Here is a 13,995-nt window from a genome sequence, read left to right on the forward strand (position 1 = left end):
GGTTATTCTAAAATTTCTCCTTCCTATCTTCAGCTCCAATTTCTTCATAACAAAACAAATCACACCCTTCTTTCAAGTAATAACATACAATTGTGAACTGGATAAAAATAAGACTAACATGTCACAACTTTCCATACGTTCAGTCAACCTTAAAACCTTGTTTCTGCACGTTGGAGTTAAAAGCTCATCTCGATAACTGCAACAGATGTCTACACACATCCTTAAACGGACAACTGACTTGCCTGTTGCTGTCAAGGAACTCTACAGATGCCTGACACTAAATTGGAACTTAAAAAATGTGAAAGCCTGCATTCCCTATCCACAGGGAATTATTTTTACATGGATTTCACAATAAAAGTATTTCTCTAAGAACAGGAAAACTGACAGTGATCACGGCTATTCTGAGATATCTTGTTGTTAAAGGGCTGCTGTCCACATTTTTTTTCCTCTAATCTTTTTTTTCTTCCCCAAATAATTTGTTTCCCAATGGCTTTAAAACTACAGAAAATGAAGCAACTTATTACACTCAGGGAAAAAAAAAAAAGAGTTAAAGCTTGCACTCACTTCCAAAAGTTTTAAAATATTATTAGCCAAGTTCATAGCCTTCTAATATCTACCATGCTTTAACTGACTACAATTTTAATATCTACATAAATATATACATATATATGTTTGTAAATATGTATGTGTACATATAGATACCTAAGACTCGTAGAAGCCTAACACTGACATTTTCACATTATTTTACTCAGTAATTTGCAGCAGTTATGTCATTTGATGTAACAGATCTTATTGGCAACAACTACGTGAAGCTACAAAAATTCTGAACTTGCACTACACAAAAGGGGTATACTTATTCCTTGTAAAGATGCATGGCTATATAATACAGTTTAACTTCTCTGCTGGAACAACTTGAATCCTTCTACCCTCGACAAAGACAACTATAAGACCACATTATCCCAGCACCCAAAAGATTTGTCCATCAAGTTCTTAAATTAATCCTTTACTCACCAATGCTACTCAGAGAACTGCTGCTCTCAGAATCAGAAGGCATTATGGACAGCACACTGTAAGTAGATCCTAAAATTAGAAAAAGACAGAGTATTATTTTTTTCTTTATAAAATCAAGCTAACCATTTGGTTTTTTTGACTCTGCAAAAGCCAAACCCACTGCACATTATCAAAATGCATAAATGTTATTAAAGCGTAAAAAACTAGTAGGAACTGGATAACTTGTAAATGAATGTAACACTATGCTCTGAGTAGGAAATAATTCCAGCTTAAATGGTAAAAATGAATGCAGCAAAAATACAATGGTTAATTCTGATGCACTGAAAACACCAAGTTTCTTCTTTAAGTATGAAGACTGAGTGATGTCTGTGACGATCATCAGAATCCACTTTGGCTTCTTGTCTTCTCTGATGTACCAGTTCCTGCTTCATTTGCCTTACTGATTTGTATTTCTTTCCTCTAACTTTTCAGACTTTGAAACATAATTGCACCAGTAAACACATTTTGCTTGCATTCATTTCAGCTTTCAGCATCTGACCTTTTTAAGGAGCTATCTGCTGTCATTGACGGTACTGACAGCATGTTTTTCCATATACACAGATAGATGGGGTGCCTTTTCTTTTAGTTTGTTTAGAAATGCACCAGAAGAACTAGAAAAACAGGCCCTGATTCAAAACCTTATGAACTAAGCAGCTCCACCTTTCCTCAACAAACAAGATTAACATCCCACTGCAAAGAAAGGGAGAGATTATGTGGGCAAGTGATTTGAAATCTGATTCATTTTCAGCAGCAACCAGAACATGAGCTCAAAGATAAATTCAATATTTTCAGGAGCTGTCTTTTTCCTACGATCTTCCTTCCTACGTTTCGCTATGTGTTTCTTCCAATCTCTTAGAAATTAAGAAATGAAAGCTAAGAAGCATGAGATTAAACACATGGACGTACTTTTCAAATGAATTAAAGAAATACTAATTTTTGCTCATCTCCTGCACTTCCTTAGGAAAAGGCACAACACCTGTTACCACAATATTAGATGAAAGAAAGACTTGATTAAGTAAGAAATTAGCTGACAACACAAGCAGTAACAGCAAAATGAACTGGAAAAAAAAATAACAATTGAGGGCATGATCTCCAGCCAGACTGAAAGGGGAGGATTAGAAATAAGTGGAAAGTTGAAAAAAGCAGATCAATATATTAAACAAATTAGAATATCTTTTTGACAATGTATATCAAGATCACATAAAAACTGCATGGGTCTCCAGCTCAATGAAATCTGCATGACAAGACATGGCACTTCATTGCACTTGGCAACGTAAAATCACCCAGTTCCTCTAAAAACTTACATATGAGCCCCACACAGAAACAAAGTTCGGGTGACCTTAAACTGCTGCAGCTTCTTTTTTCAAGTGGAAAAATAAAATGATTTCATCATAGAAACACTGAATGAGTTTTTTCCCCCCTTCTACAGAATTGCTGAAAAAGACCAAATTGCAACAATCGTAATAAAAATGATGGAAAACACTGAAGCTTTGTAAATCCTAATTTACAAAGAGTTAATTTACTATTTTGTGAGTGATCAGGGTATCTTTAGGCATGCAAACAGACACCCAGGATACTCTTTTAATTAGGGTAGATCAAGCTTGTATAATCTGGATCTTGCTTCTAGTTCTTTCTGGGCAATCCTTACTAAATAATTTATTTGTTATAGTTTCCCAACTGTATTTGAGGGGAGGGAGGGTTAGCTGATCCAGTTGGAAAGCTCTAAAGATGGCCTGCTACATGTGTTGTACAAAGTCCAAAGCAAAACAGAAATACGCACAGGCTTTTCTACCTGACACCTCAGTCATCTTCTCAACACACAGATATAAGAATCAGTATGAAAAATTTAACAGATGCTTAAGACATTCTGATGCTCAACATACATCATCTTCAATTTTATAAATGGATCACATTAGATTAAGACAGATTCGTAACACTACTTTGAAGTAGTTACTACCATAAATCTGAATATAAGGAACAGCTACAGATCGTCTTCATGTAACACAGTAACTCTTATGAGAGCAGTTGACATGAAAAGACAACTATACTATCTCATAGCAACAACAGAAAGAAAGAAAACTTACAAATGTACACACAGAGGCTGAAGGAAAGAAATCAGCAAGGTGACATTTCATAGCTGCCATACTGACTGTACTTGTTAACAAGACCAAAACTTAAATTTTCACAGTATTTGGGTTGACAACAATTTTTCCAGAATACTACCCTATTTTCTACTAAGTTCTAATCTATGTCAGCATTCTTTTTCACATGCATGCTTTCAAGTGATGCTTAACTGATTTCCAGAATTTAACAGATATGTCATAAGTTACACTTGACTAGACTTATTTTAATCCACGGATTGATGACCTGACATTTACAGATCCACATTTGTAAAGAGGGGAAGAAAAGCGTAAGCACGCTCTCCCTTTGTATGGCAGATTTGCTTTGGGGCATTTCTTTTTTGCTCATCTGAATTCAAACTTCAGATCAGTTCCATGCTATATTAAGCAGAACAGAGATTTAGAAGCAGCTACCATCTATAATTCAGGATTTTAATAATCTCATTTCCTTTTACTTAAAACAATTAAAGCAAGTCAACTTCCTGCATGTTATTACTGTCCTTATTAGTTTGATGGCAGGAAGGCCAGTTAAAAATTTTCAAATTGAGGAAGAGAACTAAGAATTAGTTGCTTAGCTGTCCAAGTCACCTATGAAGACAGAAATAGGAACCCATTTTTTCACCATTTCTCAACACATGGTCTACACAGTGACATACCTTTTCCTTGTTAAAAAAAGAAAGAATGGTGCAGGAAAAAAAGTTGCGTATCCTAGGAAGACACCAGTTGTTTAATCAAGGCAGTTCCTCATCAGTGGTGCCAAGTCTAGACTGATGGGATTACCAGATTGATGGGATTAAATTATGAGTTCCATACTACAGAGTGTTTCTCCATCCTTCCTAACTGCTAAACTGTGAAATACCACATAACACTGGTATCGTCTATACTTTAAGGAGAGACTAAAAAAGACAAGCCAACTATCCCAAAGGAGAGCCTCAAAGCAAGACTGCACTTGCGCCTTCTAGAAGAAAGCAGCACAAAGGATCAAATTCAATTTCTTCCAGCACTAAATCATAAATTATTGCATGAATTCTAAGGAAATAAAAACAGTGCCTTCAGATTTCATTATGACGTAACCCGAACATCTCCTCCAGAAAGATACACTGACAAAACACCAGCTCTGCTCATGACCCTAAAGAACACTGTACAGAAGGGGACTGCAGTGGCAAAATAAGATACGTGGGACTCAGGTTTTCAAAATTCATTATCTGTGTCTTTTGAACACTTTTTTTTCCAGAACATGTATTTTTCTCTCAAATACTTAAAACTTAAAAATATGATTCAGCTTGGCAAGTCTGAAGGCTATTTTATTTTCCAAAATTTGCTACACCAACTAAATAAATGCGTAGGAAGAAAAAATGATCACTCCTCCAATACACACCTTAAGCACAAGAGGCTGGTCTACCAAACATGCTTCAGTGCGTGAAGAACCAGGGTGTAATTCACAGTACATTAAGTGCTTCATCACACAAGACAGAGAGCGTGCTGGCCTTAGCTACACAGCCCATGGCATGTCACCCATCTATGAAGGGCTGTATTTCAGATCTTCAGTACTGATGGCTCTAAATTAAGCATGTTTCCTAACTAGGACACAGCACTGCAGGACTGAGCCTAGGAAGAGTGCTTTCCCCACACAAGTTTCCTCTGTTATACCTGAGCTTACAGATGATATTAAACAACTCCCAACACTCCCCTCCTGTGAATTTCCACTGTTAATTAAACTCTGCTTCTCCTCCCAACTCCTTTCTGTGCCATGGCTGCAGCTGATCCGGCTCCTGGGCAGCAGAGGTCCATCCTAAGGGAGGCCCAGAGCACTGGACGTGAGAGCACAGCGTGACAGTTGTTGACCCGTGCCTCATCACACCAAACCAAACTGCCTTTGGCAGGACTCCTACGTGCTGTGGGGGAGCAAACAAGTTTGATTAAAACTGGAAGTGACCCAGATTACAGCGTTCCCATTGCCTTTCACATCACAACAACCAGAACTGCCCAAGGAGCAGAAGACCACATGGATCTGCCACGTTCCATCTCCAAGGCTATTCCTTTCTTGGAAGCCTGCACAGCCAGGTTTGTCAGAAAACATAAAACGCAGTCATGTCTTGCCAGCTGTGTGACATTCAGACCTCTAATCCTGACTTTGCACAATACCTTCAATAGAGTATTTGCTCCTGTCCATGTCATCTTCATTTTTGATACCTGACAATCATTTGCCTTTAAGGATATGAGCAACTGAAAACATAAGCAGCAGAGCAGTAGCAGAGGTCACATCAGCAAAAACTTGCTCTCTTCACCCATCTCCTTTTAAAAGCAGTATTATTGCTTATTCACCATACTCACAGTTCCTTAATACTATGCCCTGAAGCATAAAATGCTCTTTTATTTTCAGGACGGCGTGAAAGCTGCATGAACATTAAACAGCTTTCCAAAGCATCAAGCAACTTATCATTTTGATTTTCCAAATACCTCACAGAATTTCATAAAGAGACTGAGGGTTAAAATATTTATTTTCCTTTTACAATTGTGAAGATATTTTAAAACAACATACTTAAGAAGACACAGATGTTAAAGGTATGGTTTTGGAGAATACATATTTCAGAGCTTAAGCCACCCTTTAATTAGAAGAGATTAAGAATAAACTCTTCTTGAGGACAGAACAGTTCAGACATGCAAAAATCAGCACTGGTGACAGAGTAACAGGTCAGGCTGATTCTAATGTAATACGACAATTTTTGTGCAGCTTTAGATTCAGGAAAGTTAAGTAACATGCTTCAGGCCAGAGACATCAGTAAAGCTGCCCTGAGTTCAAACGCTCAAGTTCCAAGCTATCAGACATATAATTAAGTACAACATCTGATCTTCAGGTGTTAAAAACAATACTAAACATTGGTATCTGGAAAATTCCTATTTTCACAGCAACATTCTGTTCAAAACACTTCACAGTAAATGCATGGCTTTGATCTATATCTAAACACGCATTCTTGAATATGCCCTCCCTAGTAATGAATACATTCATTGGCATAGATAATTTGTTGCTAGCCAGCAAGCAATGCAGTGAGTTACACCCAAAACAATTCACAATGTATCTTTACGAAGTCTAAATCACTGGACAATTGTTGGGCATCCCACTACAGTCTGAATTATGAAACAAAGCCAAAGTTGGCATTTTCAATTAAAAAAAAAGAAAAAAAGGAGAATGGAAAAAGAAAGAAGAGATGAGAAGAAGAGATTGTTTTTATATATTATAATTTTATCATGAGCATACACTTGCTGCTAGCCACGTAGTTTATTAGCATTATTTGTTCTTCTGTATTCCACTGCGAACATTGGGTCAAACCATCCTTTTTCACAAAAAGACGGACAGAAAAGATTAAACAGCCTTACAAATCTAAATTTGCATAGTTCTGCTCACAAAAATGTACAGAGCTTCAGTTGACAGCATTCAAGCCGTTTTACCATACACTAATAATGCCTAAGAAAGTTGCAACAAATGCAATTTTCAAGAGCCAAGTTACCCTGATGTTTTATCAGCTTATATATCTATTACCAGCTGGTAACTGTAAGCAAAGACATACAAAAACTTATGACTGCTTTAAAAACGAACAACAAGACGACATCCAAGTATATCAGTTCAACTGGAAATAATATACCCCTTGATACCTTCCACTCTTTCACTTATTTCTTCAGAATTTTAAAGAGTGACTAATTTAATGTTTTGCGCTTTGAAACATTAAAAGGAGTTATTTACGAGAACAGTAATAATGTATCTGTTGGAGCAGCAGGACCAAAGATGCAATTACAATTACTACTGCTATTACTTATTTGAAATGTCCTGAAGCAATTCAGGTTCTGAACCAGAAACAACAGCTTTAACCTCTGCCTTCTGCTTTTTGACTGGGATGGCTTTTAACTCCGCTTTACTTGGTGTATATTTTCTTGACAAGTCACTCATCTCCAACACTCAGCTTCAACAGCACACAGCCAGGGACTACGCCCATCTCTTACAGCCCTGAATACTCTGTAGGTAGGTAGTGCATCAGATGGGTGATGATTTTTCAGCAGTTCTGTTAAGACTAACAGCTACATACTATAAAAATATGCTAACTTATATTACATTGAGATCCTGGCAAAAGAACTATTTCCCATTTGAAGAACTGCACGCACAGCCTTCAACAGTAACCTTCTTTAAAAAGAAATATCGATTTTTGTAGGTTCACGTTCAAAAAGGGAAAGAATAACAACTAGCTGCAGATTCTTTAACCTCTGCATTTAGTATGGACAGGAAAAAGTTGCATTTAAAGTCTTAGCAATGTGGGCAGGTGAAACAAATTTTCACATATTCCAGCTCGTAGATTTTAAAGCTGGCCCTTACGTTACGGCCAATTTCCTTATCTTATGCTACTTGGTGTCAATCTAAGACAAAGTCCAAATGATCCCTCGCTTTCTGTGGATAAGCAACTCCATTTTTTGAAGAAAGGTTTCACTGGCTTCTTATGGTCAGAGGACGTACTGTTTTGTAAATACAGCTTTTCCAACAAATCCGCAAGCAACATCACTTCTAAAAACATTAACAAACCTACAGGTAGTATAAATCCTTTAAATAACAGCAAACAAACAAAAAAAATGCATGCGCACACAAGCTGCAACAAGTCTCCAGGCTGCAACTACCATCTGAAGCTTGACATAAACGAAATAAAATCAACTCTTCAGCTACCATAGTCAGAGCACACTTCCCACACGTGAAATAATGAAAGATTTTATCATATCTGTACTTCATAGATTTGGAAGTATATATTGTATTGGCTCACCTATCTCATTCAAGGTTAACTTTAAAGCCCAATGGCAGTTATCAACTGACCGTTATAAATATCCAATTTCAACATTACCTATGGACCAACCTAGTGTGGGACTCTGTCCTAGGAATAAACAGTTCAAGGAACTTCCAAACAGTGCTTACACTCCACAAGAACCTGAAGCATTTTATACCTGCTGTAGCAACAAGTGGTCTGACAAAAGAGTCAGAGTATGGTAATGAGAGCTGCTCAAATGAAAAGCAGACAGAGAAAGCAAAAACCGGGAAAGGCAATAAGGAAGGAATGATAATAAATCAAAAGAAGGAAATGACTGCAGTAGCAATAGTGAGCACAATCTGTCACACTGTGCAGTGCCACGAAGTTTTTTTTTTTTTTTTTATAATGTGCACAGCAGCTGAGGCTCTGGAAAACAAATGTGTAACAGTTTATATATATATCCTTAAACTTCACTTGGCAAACATGAAGGCTGGACATGGAGAAAACACCTGGTCACTGTTTCCCAATACCTTCCAACACACATGGCAGAGTTGTTCTTCCCAACCCTCCTAATGCTGGGGTAGTACAGCTTTTTAACTTCATCAAGATGAGAACCTGGCAACAATTCTTAAAAATAGGAAGATTATACATTTGTTTTTATTCTGGAGGAAAAAAAGGACAGATGAAAGATGCATCAAGTCACATAACACATCATTATTTGGGCTGGGAATAGACACCTCTTAGAACACCCCTTCCTGTCATTAAACTTTGGCAGAAATAGTATTTCTGAGTACCTTCAGATCTCCTTGCTAACTTCTTTAAACCCAGACAGTAATAGATTCACACCTATTTTTCTTAGCGTATGCTAACCAAATCTTAAGGTTTGAAGACAGACTTGTTGCTGGTCAGTAGACCAGCAAAGTACTGCTACGCAGCAGCCTTTTCAGAGAAAGCTCACTTCACAAAGTTATTTCCATCTCAGGAGGCAATGGTTTTTATTTATTTATTTTATGTCAAGCTATATTCCAGAAGCTTCACAAGTAACATGGCTAAGACTTCTAAAGGATGATGCAGTCTGCCTGTCACAACTGACCCTAAAAGATTCAGATGAAAGGAAACTACATATACTCAAAATGCTTACGCACATGCTTATGCAGTCAGAAGGAAAAAATTGGTTGTGAGATGTAGGTGGAAAATATTGCATTCCTACAAAAAAAAAAAATGTGTCCTCAATCTATAACAGTAAGCCTACAAAATTGGCAATGGTAAAAATTAAGAAATTCAAGCTTCATTTAATTTGCAACAATATAAACACAGCTTTGCAATATTTTTTTCATCAAATAGTTGTACAATCAGGTAATATGAACAGCAAAATAAAATAAAACTCTAGAACAAAATGCTATATTTAAAATTTAATTTTTATTTTGGAATTAAATCAAAGTAACTACTTAATTATGTTTGTAGAGAGATCATACTATAATTAAACCTATGTGGAAGAAAAAAGAAAAAAGGAACTAAAGTTGCTTAAAGTTGTAGACACTGACATTCAAAAGGCCAAAAATCTACCAGGTAACAAGGAAAGCAAGCACTGATTTTAAGATAATAGCCACTTACTGCATCCAGTTCTTCCAGCAACTCACTGTCTTGTAACCGGGTATTTCCAGGGCAGAACACGCTGAGAGCACACCGGGTACTGCAGGCAATGGCTGTGTCCGTCACATGCTTCACTTGAACTTTTTCTAGCAATTCAAGAACAGAGTCCAAGGCTCTGCTACAAGAAGGGTACGAGTGCCTGCTACCTACAGACTTGAGGCCTAAGCCCTCTTGACAACACGTCCAATTACTGGAAGCTCATCAGAACTGCAAAAATGCAGCAGGAACATGACAAGTGCTGCAAAGACAAACTCTGAATGAATAGCAAAGCAACAGAGATCTCTCTAATATTGGTCAAATTGGAGTAAATATTCTAAGCATCTGTACAAGACCTTGCCAGACATGAACAAGTTTTCACAAAGGTAATAGCTTAACCAAACATCATTATGGAAATGAATATCACAGAATCATGAGTTGCAAGGGACCCATAAAGGTCATCTAGTCCAACTCCCCTGCAATGAACACTGACACCTACAGCTCAATAAGGTTGCTCAGAGCCCTGTCCAGCCCGACCTTGGATGTCTTCAAGGATGGGGCATCCACCACCTCTCTGGACATCCTGTTTCAGTGCCTCATCACTCTTACGGTAAAAAAAAAACTTCTTCCTTATATCCAATCTAAATCTCTCCTCTTTTAGATTGAAACAATTTGCCCTTGTCAATCATGATAGACCTTGCTATTGAGCCTGTCCCTTTCTTTTTTGTAGCCCCTCTTTAGATATTGAAAGGCTGCTATCAGGTACTCCTGGAATCTCCGCCGAGTTGACCAGCCTCAGCTCTTGCAGCCTATCAAATATGCCAATTACTGATACAAAGAACCTCAGACGAAGGGATGGAAAAGGTAATATCAATTAAGATGCGTTTAAAGCACAGACTATATTTTTTCCAGAAGATAAACATGCAAGTACAAAAAGAAACTGCACTTATGCCTCCATTTAAACAATGCAGTTAAGTATGTTCTGAAGTGCTATGCTATACTGGGTGATTATTACAGAAGCCTACTATCTATGAACTATTTACAGAAATAATTTGCTGCAGAAATCCCCACGGTGAGCTTCATGCCTCTTCTGGTTCAGCTGAGGACCCACTGGCACAACTGTGCCCTCACCAGAGTCAGTGGGCTGTGAGGGCAGCAGCAGACAGGTACCTACTCAGCTGGCATGAACACCATGAGCCACAGCCAAAAGGCACAATACTTACCCTTCCTAACAGGAAGGGCAACACGTCTAATGACAAGTGACAAAAGCCTTCTTTCCCCAAGTACCATGGTACCCAAGACCAGCAATGCTCACTCTCTCCTACCTGCAGCTACAAGCAAAGAATGCTGGAAACAAGACATTTGTCTGGATGTAATTATGGCACACATTCCTCTCCCTCTTTTCCCATTCTCTTTGCAGGATATCGGTGCTGCTACTGATCCATCTGTCACAGTCATGGCAAGGGGAGGAGACAGTGCTGAAATGTGCTGTCCTTAGCCACCGCCCAGGCCCTTCCTACCAGCCTGGGAGTCTGCTGGCTTCAACATCAGTATGACAAGAGCTCACTCACCCAGAGTCACAGAATGGCTTAGGCTGGAAGAGACCTTAAAGATCATCTAGTTCCAAACTCCTGCTATGGGCATGGTTGCCACTCACCAGATCAGGTTGCCCAGGGCCCCATCCAACCTGGCCTCAAACACCTCCAGGGATGGGTCATCCACAGCTTCTCTGGGCTGCCTGTTCCAGTGCCTCACCACTCTCTGTAATTCCTTAGTGACAGATTCCATTCAAAGACTAAATCAGCTGTAGAGTCTAGAGAGCACTTCTCATACACAGCAAGGTTAACAACTTACTAGCTGGGCCTATTAGCCTGAGATTTTTGGAGAGAAAAAATGACTAGAACTGCCACAACTCTAGCATGTGAGAGAGTAGCTGATAACTTGAAAATGCTGGCTTCTTAAGCCAGTAGATCTGGGTAACTAAGGAAGCAACTGCAGTGAGTGTACAAATAACTGAGAACTCGAGACATCAGTGACAGTGAGGCAGATCTGTGATAGGAAGATTTCTGAGGTAAATATTTGCCATTTGATCAATTACAAGGAGAAAAAAATATCTGCAATATTGGCAGTTAAATGCTACCCACTTCATCAATTCCAGAAAATGCTTTAAAGCTTAGTGTACAGACAGTGCATCTACAAAAGGATGAAATTACACTCCAAGCAGGAAGTAGCAGCACCATCAACATCACATGACAGAGCACACTGAGCTTAATGGAGTGAAACAGGCCTCCCTGGAAGAGGCACAGGCTACAAAACTGCACTCATCAAAACGCAATTCCAAAGGCAAATGCAATCAGTGCCTCAGTCCAACCCCTAGACGGCAACACACAAGAAGACAAAAGAAAATGAGATCACAACACTGATGAAGTGGAACATGGCATACTGACAGCACGAGTCAGAGCTGCTGAGAACAGAAAGAGTAACCTCCCACCTAAGAGGGGTAAGCAAGCCAGCCAACAGGCCAGGAGCCAACCTGCTTGGAAAGTAAGCTGCCTCCCTGCAGCACAGCTGTGGTTCCCTCAGCCTCCTCTCACCTGCACTTCTTGGAGTGGAAGAACAGAGGAGGAGGATGCCTCCCCACCAGCACAGCACCACTTGTCAGGCGAAGGCTGACTAAGGACTGCTTTCACACTCATGTTGAGGTTTACAGTGTGCTGGGACCGCTGGCGCCAGCACAGATATGTCTTAAATAAGCACACCAGGTGGCTGGAGTAACAAACATTGTACGTAACACTTTGTTGCCTCTTCATTTAACCATATAAACACGCACACATTTCACAGTTCCCATACCAACAACAGAAGAGGCATTAAAAATTGTGCCTCCAGAGGCAGTCTTGAAACGGACTATGCCATTTTTGCTCCACTTTAAATCTCTGGTGAGACAGCTTTCTTTACATCTGCCTCCCTGAACAGACTCTGCAGATCCTGGGGATGTTTCTAATGAAGATGGTGTCAGAGCAGCTGCCAGCAGACTCAATAGTTTCATTTTGTTTCCCATTTCCCCATGGCAGTGAGGCATAGCATGCAGAGGAACAGAAACAGCAGGAAGAGAATGCCAGTGGGTTTAAAAAAAAAAAAGCATCCACTGTTTCACTCGTACAAAGTGCTTGCAGTATGAAACACCAACATAAGTTCTGATTAAATTGTAACCAGAAATACATATCTTTCTATGCAATAAGAAAAGGTTTCTCTCCCCCCACTATATGCAAAAGAAAACAAATAGACACATTAGCATGCTATTATACCCATCAAAATGTTTGAAACAGGTAACAATGAAGAACAAATTCAACCAGTCTAATGTGAAACGGGGCTTAGGAGATGACTATATAAACATCAGTTGAGACTGTTTGGAAGCGCAGGATTAAACTCTATCCCGCTGTGATTTATTGCCACCATCTCTGATATAGCAGGTCCTTCCTGTAAGGCCTTTTCACTTGGGGGGGGGAGGGGGGAAGAAAAAAATCTTATTCTTGCATCTTATGGCATAATTTCCTGTTGTTATAGAAAGTATTTTTATTCTTCATTTCCATTACAAAACCAAAGAATATTCAAGATGTTTAAATTACAAATAACTAGGTTACATTCAATTACAATTTTTCCACATCTATCTGCTTTTATGTTGGCTCAGGGACTTAACATTAGGAGTACATGGTTGAAAGAAAAAAAATTCGAAGTTTCATTGTAGTAAGTGAACTATATGAAAAGAAACAGATGATCTGATCTCAGGTCAACAGTTACACTTCACTAATGGTGCTGTAAACCAAGGTTCTCTAAGAGAAATACTCTATCTTCTCTCCCCATGGATAACTCCTTCCATAAGACGACGTTTCAAGCACATTGCAAGATTTGCCAGAAAAAAGCGTGAATATTAGCTTTGATCCATTAGGAAGTGATTCACATTTCAAAATCCACAACACAACCAATTTGAAGTGTTTTAGTATGCACAAAAGCATATATTTCCCCCCCCCCCCAATCCAAAACTAAGATCAGTGGAAAACCAGAGGAAACTTTCCAACAACTTAAATTACTCCACTGAAAAGGTTGATAGTAAGTAGCTCTTTGAAAAATCATTGCTTTCCCTTCCTGTGCTACACCTTATCCCACAGGGAAAAGAGATATTGCAACTTTTCATTTGGAAGGAGTTATTTGATGTATATTTAGTGATGGTTATTCTGATTCTGTTTTACTTCAAATGAAATGCAGAAAACCTTCCAGAAAGATGTAATACACTGCTAATTAAAAATGCACAGTATATAAGTAAATGGGGGGGGGAAGGGAAAAGAAATCCAAGCTACTGTAGATATATTTGAAGGCAAAAAAGTAAAACAATAAAACCTTGTTTCCAACCAGAG

The 13,995-nt window shown here is 38.7% G+C and overlaps 1 protein-coding gene across 2 annotated transcripts in view; it reads right to left on the reverse strand.

Moving 5' to 3' along the window:
• Positions 1-13,995, reverse strand: part of DLG5 (discs large MAGUK scaffold protein 5) — a 95,372-nt gene that overhangs the window by 58,050 nt on the left and 23,327 nt on the right. For both annotated transcript variants that reach the window (XR_002439377.1, XM_021398878.1), the window contains exon 2: positions 1,012-1,080. Coding sequence is in view for 1 of the 2 variants with exons in the window: in XM_021398878.1 (XP_021254553.1) it covers positions 1,012-1,080 (69 nt within the window). In the remaining variant the exon portion in view is untranslated. The remainder of the gene's footprint in view (positions 1-1,011; positions 1,081-13,995) is intronic.

This window comes from Numida meleagris, chromosome 5 (genome assembly GCF_002078875.1).
Source record: "Numida meleagris isolate 19003 breed g44 Domestic line chromosome 5, NumMel1.0, whole genome shotgun sequence".
Lineage (NCBI taxonomy): Eukaryota > Metazoa > Chordata > Aves > Galliformes > Numididae > Numida > Numida meleagris.